A 16,262-nucleotide genomic window follows, 5' to 3' on the forward strand; every position below is an offset into this window, starting at 1 on the left:
CTTGTCAACGCAGCATCTGTACATGTAAAATGTAACTGTCTTCTTTTAGTTTCAGTTCCAGTCCAGACCAGAAGTCACTTTCAACAATAACAATGCAGTCTACATTCGTACATGCTGAGTTGACAAGCTGAATACTGTGTCAACATGCTTTGACGAGTAGAACAAGAAACAATATTTGACATTAAAAAACAAAAATGTGAAAAATTATCAATAGTTATAGCTACCACTCATACTAACAAGCAAGTACCTTAAACCATAGACAGTAGAGTTCTCTACTGTCTTGCTGAAACCCGAGAAAGTATGCATCCCTTACATTTTGTATTGTCATATGACTCATTTCAACTGCCCAAGGTCTCTGTACGCGGTACTGTTTGTTGAAATTCAAGATTGTTTACTTTTGAATGTTGTTGACATCTTAAGGTCCTGTGAAATAGTTCTAAAGATCAACATGAGATAGCACCCCCGTTTCAGCAGGTAGACTTCCATGTTCTGAAATCAGTTCCACTGCCTGAAGTTATGCACCTTATCAGCCTATTCTTGCCTTTGGAATTTGACTTCGTTTATCATTTCTACTGAAGGCTAACCATGTTCCTGTTGTGGTATCTCCAGGTTTTAACTTGAAGCAGATAGAGGCGCCAAAGCAAATGCTTACTGTATTGTCTGTAGACCATCTATATATATATATATATATATATATATATATATATATATCTATCTCAAGTTCATTACATTTATATTACTCATGCTTAGAAGGGTGTGGACTACATTTTATAAATACTGGAGTGGGGACTAAACAACATCAATTACTGGTAATCCAAGATCCCTGTGTTCACACACTAATACTTATGCACACATCATATACCATTAAAAAAACTGAGTTTCAAATTAAAAGGCTCTAGGCAGTTGAAGTGCTGTGTTGTTCATGTACAATACATGACACCAGAGCTTTGGTACTTTGTGATGAGGTGATTGAAATACTGTGAGTGGTGACAGAGTGTTCAGTTTATTGCATGAGGTCATATTATTCTGGCATGGCCCAGCAAATTCTTAAAATCCATATTACACAGTGTGAGAAGCCTCGGCCTGAATTCATGTCTTTACCCTAATCTGGATGGGAGAACTTAAATGGTGGCTGTATTGTGTCATATTGCAAACTCGACCAATACCTAGACCAGTTATAGCTGCATACAGAATTTCAGTGATCCTGGCTGAAGTGTTTGCAGTCTCTCTGGGCTTGGTACGAAAACTGTTACAGGTACAATCCTGCCGTATCTGATATTGTGTACATTTTGACAGGTGTTACTGGCATTCTTTGATACAAATCTCCGAGTTTCAGTTTTCTGAAACAAAAAATGCTTTTCTCTGTTTTCATTCACTAGGCTCCTCATCTGTCTTATTGTTAGTTTTGCATACCTCTTTGTTGCTGTTTATCTGACCTCTGAACTCTATCATTCCTGTATGGCCGAGTCATCAAGGCAAAAAGCTGGTCGCCCTTGAAATCTCGATTGATGAACGTCATCTAGATTTGTTTATAATTTGAAGTTCAACTTTGTCGCATGCTTATGTCATAGCAAAGATGACTCGTCAGATTATTTTGTTGCCCTAACCCTGGTAATACAGTGCAACATAAAATTTTGTCATCCCTCGGACTATGAAGTCCACTCTGATTGATGGTCTTCAGACCAATGGTGGCTGTGATCTCAAGAAGAGTTCAAAGTACAATGTTATCCATCACTCAGTCTCATTTTATTGAAACATCCAGGTATCTTCCAGTGTGTACTATATGAATATTTCATCAAAATATTCAGTCCTTGAGCTTTGGCATTGGGCCATCAATCAAGACTGGAAAGTCCACCAATTGAGGGCGCTGCTTGCCTTTGCCAACATGAATTTATTTGCTTTGTTTGAACTCGTGTACAGTCCCGTGAAAGCTTTCCAATTAACTATCAAATATTTATTATACGCATTTATATGACAGCCTTAAATAATGTGAACGAAACAAATTAATCATAATGCTGTCAGAATATCTATTGGAAGGCTTCCAGAATATCCAAGTCCGTGGCTGTTGATTATGTGAGTTTGTTAAGCGCTGTTTTCATTTTGAATTGCACTGTCATATGGTACTTTAATTTGTAATACTTATCTGAATATTCTGTCATCAACTTAGAATACATGTGCATATGTAAGATATTACCTACTCGAACAATAGGCAGTGGTGCTTAAGTTTTCATACGGGGGAAACATCAAACAGCTACATGTGTGCAACCTGATATAGTTAGGTACAAGACATCAAATGGCAAATGGGAGCTAAAATGTACTTTGAGTGATTTATTGTGATCAATAAAAGAAAACACCCTAAAACAACTGAACAAAACAAAGTCCTGAGCAGTGTAATTTTTTTTCAGTATTTTTCTCTGTAACCCTTCCTGTCTCTATCACCTCTTCTATGACTACTTTGTTCATAGTCAGTTTTATATTGTCTGTGTCTATCATCGTCTCTGTACCTCTGATATGATCTATCTCCCTCCCCATACTGTCTCTTCCGCTTTTCAAAATCATCACCGGATGAATCACTATCATGTCTTCTTCTCTCTGTTTTCTGATGTTCAGGGTCCTTCCTCCTTAGGGAACCCCTGTCAGAGGGGCTATCATCACGATAGCTATTCCGTTGAGGAGATCTGTCCCTCCTGCTCTGTCTGTGTCCTCGGTCTCTGTCATCAAAGTGTCCATCACTCCTATGGTGACTAGGTCTGTGTCTGTCACTGTCTCTGTCACCCCTAATGTCACTGTATTTGGATTGCTGAGTGTCATCATCTGAAGTGTCAGAATCATGTCTCTTCCTGCGGGGCACATTTCTTTCTTCTGATGAGTCGTGTCTCCTCTTCCTAGAGTCGACAGTGGGTTCATCATCAGAGGAATCGTGCCTCGGTCTCCGTCTTGACTTTGGACTGTCATCTGCATCACTATCATGTCTCCTGACAAAAAAAAAAATCAGAACTAATTTCTGACAAATATCGACACTCCAAGAATGGAATGTAGGGACAAAACACACATACGTGTATTCAGTTGAATGTGTCTCTTTCCTGATGCACATATTAGTAAAGCAAGCCACACAAAAAAATAAGTCAATTATGGTGACACACTCTCAGTGCTATACATACAAATATTATTCTATTGTATGCATGTGTAAAAGCGATACTAAATACTGAGAAACTCCACTGTATCATTGTTGTTTTAACTTACAAGTTATGCTGGGGGAAAAAATTGCAGTCATATTGGCATTAAAATTTGTTTTTTACAGTTTTGCACCATTATAATGTACAGCAAAGTCCAAGTTACTCAGTCGTAACCAGGTTTTGTCCTTATTTGTCAGACTTGCATACAAAACTAAGTATGCTTCCAGTAATTCAAAGTTCAAAATTGCGCATAAACGTTCTAAAAAAATCAAGATCGTACACAAATGTTCTAAAGAAAATCAAATTTGGACAATCAACATATTCCACTATGAGAGTCTGTTATACCTTTTTCTTGGCTGTGGGGATTCTGACCCACTTGACCGGTCTTTCTGCTTTTTCTTTTTCTTCTCCTTCTTTTTCTTTTTCTCTTTCTTGGCTTTTTTTTTCTTTCTTGAAGTTTCCCTTAAAATGAAATATATTGACATTAAACAGTATGTTTGATGTAAAGGATTCCCTGATTCCATTGCCTTTGAAACATCCATGTAGAGTACCTTAGTTATAAGTAACATTGCTGCGGAGTAATTTATGCAAATTGCAAAACTGCAAACACAGAAAGCAGCACCAATGCTGCCTTTGACCTTGACTTACCCTTGGGCGTTATCCTCTGATGAGTCTTGTTTTCTACTCCTATGCGCGTGGTCAGGTGTGGATGATGCAGAGCCCACTTTGACATGTTCAAACACCGTACCACCCATCTTCTGGGCCTCCCTGTCAGCTTTGGTCTGGCCAATTCTTTGCATTCTTGAACTGTCAAACATTACAACGAGAGGACTTTATGTCGACTGAATAGTGAAATTTCGGTTATGTTATTTTTGAACAAACTCACTTTGTCCCCAAATCTAATTGGTTAAAGAGCTATGGTCTTGTGGTTTGTGTCTATAGCCACAGACTTTTTTTGGTCAGTTGCTCTGGCAGTGAACAAACATCAGCATCATCTGAGTTTCTTGTCAAAAGACTGAGAAACTACAAAGGGGCAATTCTTTTCACCTTCATTCAACGCATCACATTTTGCACATCACCCATGAAATACTACATACCATAGATGTTCACACTGAAATACTTGTAAACTGTGAATGTTATACAGAGACCAAAGTTGAATGTTATTGCTATCGCACAAGTTTTAATCATTATTATGAACATCAAATTGTGATAGAATGTGAATCAATACAGATAAAAGTCATTCAGTTCAGGTCAAAACAAAAGATTTACAAACACTCTTCTAGTGTTGTGCTTAAATGGATGCTGAATATAATTAGGAACCTGGCAACCTGAACGCATACAGAGTATTATTATTCAGAAAATTCTTCATGAAGAGTGATAAAATAAAAGTGGAAGATCATACCTTCCGTAGCCCATCCCTTGAACTCTCTCAATGTCTTGAGAGTCTCTGTCCGTTGCTCCTCTTTGACAAACTTCTGCAAGTTCCTAAACACAATGAGATGGACGCACTTTGATGACAACCACAACAACATGAAGATTATCTCATGTTGGTATAAGAACAGATATACTTTGCTACCAGAGATATACATTTAAGAAAATTATTAGGCCATCAAGAACTGACATCAACTATGCTGTCAGTTGACGAGACAATGTATAGAATACAAGTAAGGAAACACAGTACTGGTACATACCTGTTGTGAAAGTCCTTGTGTCTGCTTTTTTACTACTTTATGTCCCCTGCACAATAAAAGAAAATGGTGGAGAACAGTCTTTTCTTTGTCTTTCAAGGACAGCATGCATGCATACAGGCAATTCATACAAAAAAGGAAAGTGTTCCTGTTGTGGAGGTATGCTTGCAAATTGTGATGTCCTTCAGCAGGTTTTGCATATTGTTTGTAATTGAAATTCAGTGCAATCATGTTGCAAGGAAACAACATTTGAGAATTATCATGTACATTGGTGTTACACATACTCTGTTTGAATGGTGGCAAGAATGGAAATATTAAACACTGAACTAACTTGGACTTAGCCCGTCATCTTCCTGCTTTGATAAAACATAAAAGTTTTTTTCAACATAAAGTTAGCCCTGCATGAACTTCAAAATATGGCAACTAACAGAAATAAAAGATCATCAATAATGTTATCCACCAACTTACAGTGCGGCCATCATGGCTTCCTTCTCTGCTTGTTTGATCATGGCCAACTCTTCTGCTTTGGACAGCCCTGGTCCTGATTTCTTCTCTTTGGAATACCATGTCAAATCTTTGCCCTTCTGCCAGCGACCTACTGGAGCCTTCAATGAATGCCCTAGAATAAGATTGAAGAGAAACTTCCATTAATACAATCTGCACAACACAGTTACCTATAGGTGGTGTAATACAATGCATTTACACTCTCTTTCAAGTATGTGCTACTTTCTGAATATGGATTACAACTTGTAACATTTGATAACTTCAGCGTTGCATCACACAAGTTATAATCTAATATTAAGAAAGTACTGTCATGCAGTGGGAGTCTTTGGAAGCTGAACACTAGAAATCTAGATTATCGCCAATTTTAGTATTTCATGATTCACTTTTCCATATTTATGAATCTTGACTGGTGTGGTGCAGTATATTGGTTTGTGGAGTGACTGTCATTGGATGTACATAAACATTTCTGCAGGGAAATTTTTCATTTGTGGATTATGGAGATAGGGTAGTATAACCATGGAAGATTACTATACAGTGTCTGACTTGATCTCATATCACGTCTTGGCTGAATAGTTTTGAGCAGATCAGAGATGAAAAAGTGGATCCCGATTTTTCCACATTTTCCCTGTAATATTAGACTTGGTTCAAGTCGGTGAATTTTTAAAAAACAAACTCATTTATAATAGTTTCTCTTGTGTCTCTCCTATTTTGTACAAACCTATTCGGAATTTGGCAGCCCAGGCCAGGTTTTCTAAGCAACTGAATGTGTCACCTTTGAGTCTGCGCATGAGTTAGTTTCTGCCAGGTGATTCCGGGTGAAACTCCCCTGTATAGCGTTCACCCCACTCATTCGTCCACTCCACTCATTGTGTCCACTCCACTTATTGTGTCCACTCCACTCACATGTTTCACATGAAAACAAAATACAAATCATCACGTTCACTCCACTCAAATATTCACAAATCACAGACTTGAACCAAGTCTACTGTAATATGTACATGATTAGCAGTGGGTTGGAGTATTAAATTCAATATTAAAAGCCATGGTTTAGAGGTGGGATTTGTGACAGTGGTAGTACGTGTGCACCCAATCAAAACTCTGTGATAGTGCTCTCGATCTCCTGGTGTTATCCCTTGTGAACTTCAAACTGATGGGCACAATTTTTGAAGTAGAAAGAACACAACCATAGACAGTACGTAGAGAAACATTGTCTATGGCACAACTAAGGGCTTTGCAGAACAAACAGAAATGTCAGAGCACTACTTGCATTAGCTGCAGTACTGAAGCTTCAGATTTTGCATGGAGTAAGGGTTGGATGGCAAAACGATATGGTTTAGCTGCCTAATCAACAACCACCGGCAAAACCTCCGGCTGGCAAAACCTGGAAGCTGCATTACCAGTGTTTTCTCCAGAGTGTCAAATTGCCCAATGCCTCCCTACATGTATATCTAAAACACAAACGCCCGGAGAGTGTACGGTCGGTCGAGATACCCATCGAGCGGAATGTTGCTCACCAAGGTAGTTCTCTCTGTGTTTGTTGGCTTTAACATCTTCCCAGCTGAACTGATCTGTCCCACCACGAGTTCCGCCTCGTGTTGGGTGAAACATGATTGTCACGAGGTGTATATTCAAGAACCACCTATTACTTGACTTTCGCTGGTACACTCCGAAGTCAAACAACTAATTTTTGTGGAGCTTGAGAGGTCTTACAGTCTCTTACCAAAGAAGTTTAAAACTGATATCTGTTGGATTTTTTGACCTGATAAACACGATTCAAACATTTACAGTGTAATGATATATTCTAAATATATTATGTGGAAACTTGATTTGATAACAAACACAAAAAGACTACACTCACTATTAAAAGGGATCGCACTTATTACTTACAGTCTCCGAAAGAGGGTAGATTATCCTTGTGAAAAATCAAAAACCTAGTGGATCCAAAACCTTTCGCGCTGTACCCTGGGAACTCACATGGTGCAAGATGGCGGCCGCCGATCTCGAGAGAGCTCAAGCACTGGCGAAGACTGATCCCAACTCTGCTATCGGCATATTACATGCTATTGGTGAGTGACCGGGCATGCTTTCATAATTTATAGCCAGTCTGGTTTCCATGGGAAAATGGACTTCGTTCCCGTCCCCCTCAATTGTCCATAATATCGTCCACCAAGGGAGCCACTCATCGTCCAAAGAAACTGGCTGACTCACTGTTCTGTCACACAAACACACACTGTATTTCATGTATCTCAATGGCCTGAATATATGTATGTTAAATCCCTCTCTCATTGATCTAAAATCATGAATGTCAAGCTTTTAGCGTTTTTCCATTAATTCCTATACTGTAATGTAAAAGCCTCTTATTGTAGAAGAGTAAGAATGAGTAATACATTGTAACAACAATGAAATTGAAATATCACATGTGAACTTGAATGAAATTGCAATTGTCAAACAACAAATATTGATATATTTTTTCATGAAATTCATCACAAGGAAACTCGAGGTTCATCTACGTTGTAGGTGTCCAACATTGTTACACTGGAATTATTTTTTTAATTATAATTCTTTCGTGTTTGTCACACCTCTATTACATTCAAAAACGGTTACAAAGTCATTGTCTGTGGTCAAAATTTTTTTTCACTTTTTGTGTCAGTTCCGAAGAGTATTTTTGGTATATCAGTCAGACTCTTGAAACATGCCCAATGAGTTATCAAACAAAATATGCCATTCACCTAGCACACTCATACACATAAAAGTACAGCCTCTAGGCTCTTCCCTCCTCTCTGTAAAAAGATAAAGAAAAAATTGACATAATAAGATCATACTATTAAGCATAAATATCTGGCCTCTACCATAAATTAATACCACTGTGCAAATAGCTTATTCTGTAAACCTTGGTATGATAGAGCTGATTTTATCAGACTCTATTCATGCACAATAAGCATTGTCTCAGTCTGCAGGTGTATGGTTCGTCCATAAACTATGGTAGAATATTTTGAAAAAGAAAATTAACAATACGCTGTTCTCACTAAGCTGTCTTGTGGCAAACTTCACTATATACTGAATGCATAGAGAGTGATGATCAGTTGCATAGAAGAGCTTCGTGCATCGCAACAATAAGAGAGTCACATTTAGCAGTGACAGAGCTGTTTCTTTCTATCAGGAAGAAGATTCATCATCATTTTCATATTGTCATTTTACAGTGAAGCGAGATGTAAATGCTGAAGATGAAGAAGGTTTACGTGTGAAAGAGCAGAGTGTTTTAGAACTAGGCTCACTTTTGCAAAAGACAGGGCAAGCTGAAGGTAAGTTGCTCCCATGAGCCAGTGTTATTCAACTGAACCAAAGTTCTTTTTACAAATTACACTTTTATGTATGTAAATTGATAAAATAAAAAATTCACTTTTTCTGAGTTGTAAAACAACAGTATTCCTTCAGTCATGATTTTTCTTTTCATGTGTCAAAATCAAATGCATTATCATTATTCAGGTTCAATGTCCCATAGAATCTTAACTACATCAGAAATAAACAAAAACTACCAAAGTACTATTCTGGATAAATCAGACTCTTATTGAAATTGGATAATATTTCAAGCAGAACAGAAAATTTCACTTTTGTCTTCCTTTCACAGAACTTGCTGGTTTAATCAAATTCACAAGACCATTCCTAAATTTGGTGAGTAAAGCCAAAGCAGCCAAGATGGTCAGAGCATTAGTTGATCTCTTTCTAGACATGGAAGCTGGAACTGGCAAAGAGGTAAGACACTTGAAACAGTTCAAATTTAAGACTAAGTATGTTTTGATCTGACATTATGGAAAGAAATGGTGACTTTGTCAATGAGCAAAGAGACATTTCGCTTTTCCCAAGAGAATAGTCAACAAAATCACACTTTTACACAACAAACATGAGGAGGTTCGTAGCTGATTATTATGGCATTTTTGAAAGCACTAATATTCTGAGAAATAATGCGTTTATGCTCACTGTCTGAAAGAAATAATTTTTCGCTTACTGCAGTCTGAATTTATCAGTGATGTAGAAAATAGCCAGCAGCTGACAAAAACAACCGGCTGATGGCTAAAATTTGCCGCCTGTGAAAATTAAGTTTTTAAAAATAATCAGGACATTTTGCACCAACTTTATGTGCACATATACTACTTGTAATGGCCTGTACTTTTGTACTTTTGCCGCATGTAACCAAAATTTTCTACATCCCTGTTTACATTTGCTAAGATGATTTACATTGGACTTTTTCCCCAAATGACTCAACTTATAGGTTGACCTGTGTAAAGAGTGTATAGAATGGGCGAAAGATGAGAAAAGAACATTCCTGAGACAGGCATTAGAAGCAAGACTGATAGCATTGTACTTTGAAACTATACAATACCAAGAAGCACTTCAGTTAGGCAAGTATTTTCAACAGTGTTTTCATTGTAGGGTGAGTAATGACACTGTTTTGACTTTGTCATGTAAACCATGTCAATATCAGAAAAGACCTCCGCAGCATGGCAAGTGCTGAAATGTCCTTGAATTTCTTCAAAGCTAAAAGAACTGAAGCAATTCGTCTTTACTAAGTTGATCAAAGCTTAAAGGCAATTATTTTGTTGAACAATGTACATTGTGACACAAATAGCCAAATATTGTACTTATGGTAAATTGATTGAAGTAAAGGCTTGTTCTTGAAAAACTGGTATATTCTACAATGGCATGAAAAAAATTAACAGGTAGTTTACAAGTTCCTAAATATTTTGGCCACTTTTTCAGGTTCTGCATTGTTGAAAGAATTGAAGAAAATGGACGACAAAGCATTGCTGGTTGAAGTACAGCTCCTAGAAAGTAAAGTCTACCATGGTTTATCAAATCTACCCAAATCAAGGTATGATATATCTTTGATCACTTCACTTTATGACAGAAAGCACAGGTAGCACAAACAAGGCAAATTATGTAAATTGCCTGTCCGCATAAACAAAGCCTTAGAAAAAGTGTCAATAGAACATTTGTTTGATGTTCTTATATTGATTGTATTTGTAATGACTTTGAATTGCTGTGGTGGCCTCTGGGGAGGAGGGATAATGACGAACAAACGAACACGCTTGTTGGCATGGCTTTTCCTTGAATTTTACATAATGTTGCGTATTTCAATGTACTTTACCATCTGAAGATTGCTCTGAAACATAAATGCGTGAACAACTTTTTAGGAACTGTTCCTGCTAAGTCATACATTGACATTATGAATTTTTTGTGAATTGATAATATGGTAATAGGCTATGTCAAATCACAGAGATGTGCTGGTCACAGTGATCTCTCTTGGTACCTTGACTTCTATACTGATTTGGCATGGTTTGATATGAAAACTAAAGTGTGCGTTTGCTACTTCTTCACAGAGCTGCTCTGACATCAGCCCGTACAACTGCCAACGCTATCTATTGTCCACCTAAACTCCAAGCAGCCTTGGATATGCAGTCAGGTAAAGCGAATTTTAAACCAATGCACAAGAAGAAAAGAAGGAAAAAAAGGTTTTGAATTGAATACATTTTCAGATGCTCAAAATTCCATGCACACTTATACACACAAATAACTAGAATTACCGGTACTATGAATGTGAAATGAAAATGAAAAATAGACCACCATTATTTTTAGTGTAATTGCTTCAAGTCAAACATAACTACAACCTCCAATATGAGAGTGCCAAGGAGAGAGATAAACTGTAGACACATTTTTGTAAAGGGATTAAAGTATGATTAACTTAACTGATAGTTGAGTATTGTACTGATACACCTTCATGACAAGCTAAGTACTGTAACCATCAGCTATTGTTGACTTTCAATCTTCCCAAAATGAAAAGACTCCAGTAGAGTTGCACAAAATACCATCTTGGGTCCCGTATATGAACAATATGTAAGCATCAGAATGAGTGTGTTCCACAGGTATTACAATTTTCTGTTCCATTTCACCACAGGTATACTTCATGCAGCAGATGATAAGGACTTTAAAACGGCATTTTCTTACTTTTACGAAGCCTTTGAAGGGTACGACTCGGTAGACAGTCCAAAGGCAGTTGATGCACTGAAATACATGTTACTTTGTAAAATTTTACTCAATAGGTGAGTGTAATTTATGCAGTCAGTCACACACAGTGATTGCTTCATACAGGATTGTACCAATGTTGATAGATTTGTACCTTTGAAATATGCACATGAGCTAAACCTCCACGTGCACATATTTGGGCGCTATAATTATTGCTTTCTGCAAAATTGCAAAATACTTCAGTCATCATAGATACATATTTTCATGCTGCTCCATTCACAAAGATACTGGTGTTCACAGTGTTTGTATACATGTACATGTATATTGCTAGCTGAAATATTGTTTTGAGAAAATCTGATTGTATGTTGCCATTGCTAATTTTCTTTTGTTGGTAAAATGTCTACCATATATGTATAAGTAAATAATAGCACAGCCTTTATTCGAGGTAGTCAAATAAAATGTTCATTATATTACCACCAAATATCAAGTCTGTCAAAAAAAAACGATAACAGGGATAGGCTTTGATTGAAACTAATGTCATAATACTCATTATGGTTATTTTGTTATCTGCTTTATAGTTGCAATGGCAAATCTCATTTTCCAAAGTCTGAAGAGTATCAGTCAAAAATCCATATGATACAAATGACATTCAAATATTAATTGCAGCTTCCCTGCGAAGGAGCTTCTGAATGGAAAAAAATTCTTCCTAGAGTTTTTAAAATTCATTCTATTGTTTTCTGTTTTCTCCATCTCAGTCCAGATGATGTACAGTCTATTATCAGTGGGAAGCTAGCATTGAGGTATGCAGGCCCACAGGTAGAGGCAATAAAAGTATTGCATCAGCCTACCAGAAAAGATCCTTGTCAGAATTCAAAAGGTAAGTTGATCAAGGCTTCTATGTTAGCTCAGAGACTGAAGTCTTCTATGTTACTTCAGAGACTTCAGGTGTGTAAGGATGACACACTCTATTGCAGTTTATGTCTTGGTTAAATTTCAAGCACCACACGTCTTTGTATAGGCTTGACTCAGGAAAAGTTGAAGTTCTTGCTAAGTTGTGTAAAAAGACAGATTTTCTTTCTAATGCACCATATATCAGTGCAGCTTTGGAGAACATGGATACATTTTGAAGTCCTCAGTTATGAGACAACTAGAATCAGCGGTTGAGATGTGATAATAATAGCATATCAGCTGCTCAGCCAGCATTTGTGTGAGTATACCATCATAGTCGATCTCAGTAATGAACTCTACTCAGATGATAACAGTCTCTGTAGATGTCAAGGCATATCAGGAGGCACAAAATGACACAATACTGACAACCCCAGAAAATATCACTTGTAATTTTTGCATCTATTGGTCCAGGCATTGGCAGTCTACAAGGAACAGCTAGTTGATGATCCAATCATCAAAGCCCATCTAGATTCATGTTACGACAACCTGCTGGAGCAGAACCTCTGCAGGATCATTGAGCCATTCTCCAGGGTACAAGTACAACACATAGCCAACATCATCAAGTTACATCTGGTGAGTCCTTTGCTCCCAAATCTTGGACAATATACATGTATGGCATGAAAGATACACGGACAAACTTATATCTTGACAATGTCTTTGTGGTATATACTAGACAAGTGAAATTGCACTGATCGCAATTGTATGTTTGTAACTACATATAGCAATGCAAGTGTGACATTTACTGCTGCCAATGCATATTTGGACAAAGTTTGTTTTAGTACATCTCTGTTTATGATCGATACTTGTTATCAGATTCTTTTGCTGTGTCATTGAAAACATTGATGGTATCAGAGTACCTGAATCTTAGATCAATTTCCTAAAGTTTCCAAAGATTTTTCAGATAAATGTTTATTTTTGCATATTTAGTTACGGATCTCTGACATCATCACAAATTGGTCCTATTGTGTGCTGCAAAAAAGGCTTGGCAGCAGTGAGAATTTGGTAGCACCTGTATGGTATGGTATGGTTAGTTATCAAAGTGGTCAAGTTTCCTTGTCCTCCTACCCTCATGAAGAGTATGTTATCAGGGATGTACTACTGTTAATTCATTGGAAGTTGCACATGTGCTGTATGAAAGTACAATTACAGTAATGCTCATACTTGCTCCATGAATGTCTGGTTTAGTTTAGTAATCATAAAGACTTATTCAAATATCTGTTTGACCTTTTTCAGGATGTAGTGGAAAAGAAACTGTCACAGATGATTCTTGATAAGAAATTTCACGGTAAGTGCCTCTTGTGCTAAAGCCTATATTATGAAATTCATCTTCTTGAGTGATAGGAGCTTTGTGTATTCATTCTTGTCAATATTACACAAACTTTGTAATTGAATTCCGACTGTGAGGTTCGGTATTAAACCTGGCTATGGTTGAAGATGTTATAAACTTGCTGCATAGAATAAAGTTGGCGATAGAATTTTTTTAGATACATGTATAATTGTGATGGACAAAATGAGCAGAAGGAACACTGACAGAATAAAGCACTGGTCAGAGTACTAGTTGCACTGCCACAGATTCATGCCACATCCAAATATCGAAGTCTTAAATTTACTTTCAGTTTGCAGGAGAAAAAATTTCACACTTACAAAACTGAAATTTAAGTCAACAAATCACCATTGCTAAATAATAAATAAATAATTAGACAATATGAATGACTTGAAGTGATTCGCAAAAAGATTGTTCTGGATATAGTGTTATCACTGAGGACAATTGCGTTGTGAGTCTCAGAATGCCTCCTGTGTGTGCTTTGTAATTTTCTCTACAATTTTCTCTACACACATCTATTTCTCTGTTAAGTGGATTGTGTTTGGAAAGGTACTCAGGCCAAACAAATTAAAACTCAGTCATATTCTCTGTAAACACAATGCATATACTCTGTATTGTCTTCAAATGTCATCTACATCCACCAGAGACTAACAAAATATGGCGTTACATCAAAGTTGATCTTTCTCAAACAGTTTGCGTGGCATAACATAAAATTGGTACATGAACTGTGCCCATTGATTTTGACAAAAACCAACCCTCTGACTCCGCCAACAGGTATCTTGGACCAAGGCATGGGTGTTTTGATTGTCTTTGATGAACCGGTTGTGGACAAAACGTACGATAACGCGCTAGAAACTATCCAGAACATGGGCAAAGTAGTTGATTCACTCTATAACAAAGCCAAGAAATTGTACTAGGGTTTCTGTAAAGAGCGCCCTCTGTGGCACGTTTTCGAAATCAACTGCAAGCCTCTCCTACCATCAAAGTCTGGTATGCTGACTGTCTGCTCTCACTGTAGGTTCTGTATTTTTCTGATACATCCAGCAAAAGGCAAAACAATGATGATTTCAGAGGCTTTGCTCTTCAAATCCACATTATGCTTACTATTAAGTAATCAACAGTCTTAATGGGCAACACATAATATTTATTTTTTCCTTAGTACTTTTTACATCATTATTTTCATAGAATTCTGTTATACAAAGAATAATAGTGACCACTTGTTTCTTACCACTAGTAATTGACAAACACTGTTTTATGCTTGTACAGTTAAAGAAATTGTAATGTCCATGAGCCACAACATTAATTTTGTCAAATAAATCTTTTTTCTGTGAAATATTTTGATCAAATGAGTCTTTTTGAGCAAAGTCAAAGAAAAAAAAACTATCTTTGATCCTTGCCTAGTATATTTGACCCAAGTGCATTACAAAAATTTTTTATTTTAAAATGGACAATAAACGTAATGTTTAACTACAGTATTTTATAATCCTACGACAAAATCGAAAGAATAGAGACGACTCTCCATATTCATGATAATCTACAAACATTCACACTGATACACAAACACTCACAATAAAACAAGAGACATGTCAGATATAAGCTAGACTCTGAAAACGACATACTTCTATAGTTTGGTTATATTGGGCAATGGGAGTGTGTCAGTGAAAAGGATGAGTTGACTGGCTGCCATGGACATGTAAATTTTTCACCTGGCTCTTGTTCTGTTGGTCAGGAGAGGTTGTTTCCAAAATGCTGCTGCTACTTAATCTGCTTTCGTTAAAAAAAAGAAAAAGATATCATTGCAGATTTCGTGTGTATAGCTCCTTCCAGGGTGGATCAAAGTCAGTGGCAATCTTACATGATGATGGCAAAAAAAAAAACGAAAAAAAAACAGGCCAATCTATTATTGTACGACCTATGCAAAGGAGGCTGTCTGCAAGATATTCACTGATATTTTCATATCTCTATATTGTGTGTGTGCATTTCGTTTCAAAGCCACGAGTCTGAAGCTACTGTGCTTTCTTTTCAACAGCAACTTTCACTCATCTTTAGTCTCACAATCATCTGCTGCGTACATAGAATCACACACGCATTCATTGTATTGACGGCCTACGTGCAGGTGTTGTGTCTCAAATTGTGAGACCCTTCTTGTCTGGCGCCACCTAGTGGCCAGATGTTCACCATTCTCCCCTCGACCTACATTTCCTCATTAGAGAGGTCGCTATGTCCTTGAACAAAGTGGATTAATTATGACAAGTGCGGACTGGGAAGCCCTTTACCTTAATCCCCATGTCATTCCCAGTAGTGCTGAGACTAAATTTCTTGAGAGGAGACTGGTTCCTTCAATTTGCCGCTCAACTTGTGAAATTTTTCACAAGCGAGTTGTACGTGGCCTTGCCAATACTGATTAAGATTTACTTGCACTTAAAACTGTGTCAATTTTCCCATCCTTCTTCCATCAAGTTTTCCGTTTTCCGGGAAAGAGAATGTTCTTGCATATTAAATACAGATGATGACCAAGCACGATTTTATATTCAGTGGAAATTTGTTCCTACAAGGTGACATTTTAAACCATGAATTAAATAATTTCAACGTAGTGAGATA

At 37.1% G+C, this 16,262-nt stretch overlaps 2 protein-coding genes across 3 annotated transcripts; one reads left to right on the forward strand and one right to left on the reverse strand.

Moving 5' to 3' along the window:
• Window positions 1–1,871: 1,871 nt before the first annotated feature.
• Window positions 1,872–7,057, reverse strand: LOC139140687 (multiple myeloma tumor-associated protein 2 homolog). 2 transcript variants are annotated; one of them, XM_070710069.1, is made up of 7 exons: window positions 6,883–7,057; window positions 5,333–5,483; window positions 4,868–4,913; window positions 4,579–4,661; window positions 3,825–3,983; window positions 3,522–3,638; window positions 1,872–2,975 (listed from the first exon to the last, which is right to left on the reverse strand). In XM_070710069.1, the coding sequence occupies exons 1-7, from the start codon at window positions 6,974–6,976 to the stop codon at window positions 2,402–2,404; spliced, it is 1,224 nt and encodes a 407-aa protein (XP_070566170.1). In that variant the 5' UTR covers window positions 6,977–7,057; the 3' UTR covers window positions 1,872–2,401. The 2 variants fall into 2 exon arrangements, with proteins under 2 accessions (XP_070566170.1, XP_070566171.1); XM_070710070.1 differs by having other exon boundaries at window positions 2,309–2,972.
• Window positions 7,058–7,282: 225 nt separating this feature from the next.
• On the forward strand, window positions 7,283–14,715 carry LOC139140688 (26S proteasome non-ATPase regulatory subunit 11A-like). The gene is given in 12 exon segments (XM_070710071.1): window positions 7,283–7,434; window positions 8,569–8,670; window positions 8,997–9,121; window positions 9,639–9,768; window positions 10,127–10,238; window positions 10,747–10,829; window positions 11,322–11,466; window positions 12,145–12,212; window positions 12,215–12,270; window positions 12,749–12,910; window positions 13,571–13,622; window positions 14,436–14,715. Coding segments are annotated over 12 exon segments (1,260 nt in total). The 5' UTR covers window positions 7,283–7,352; the 3' UTR covers window positions 14,579–14,715.
• The last annotated feature ends 1,547 nt before the right edge of the window (window positions 14,716–16,262 follow it).

This window comes from Ptychodera flava, chromosome 9 (genome assembly GCF_041260155.1).
Source record: "Ptychodera flava strain L36383 chromosome 9, AS_Pfla_20210202, whole genome shotgun sequence".
Classification (NCBI taxonomy): Eukaryota; Metazoa; Hemichordata; class Enteropneusta; family Ptychoderidae; genus Ptychodera; species Ptychodera flava.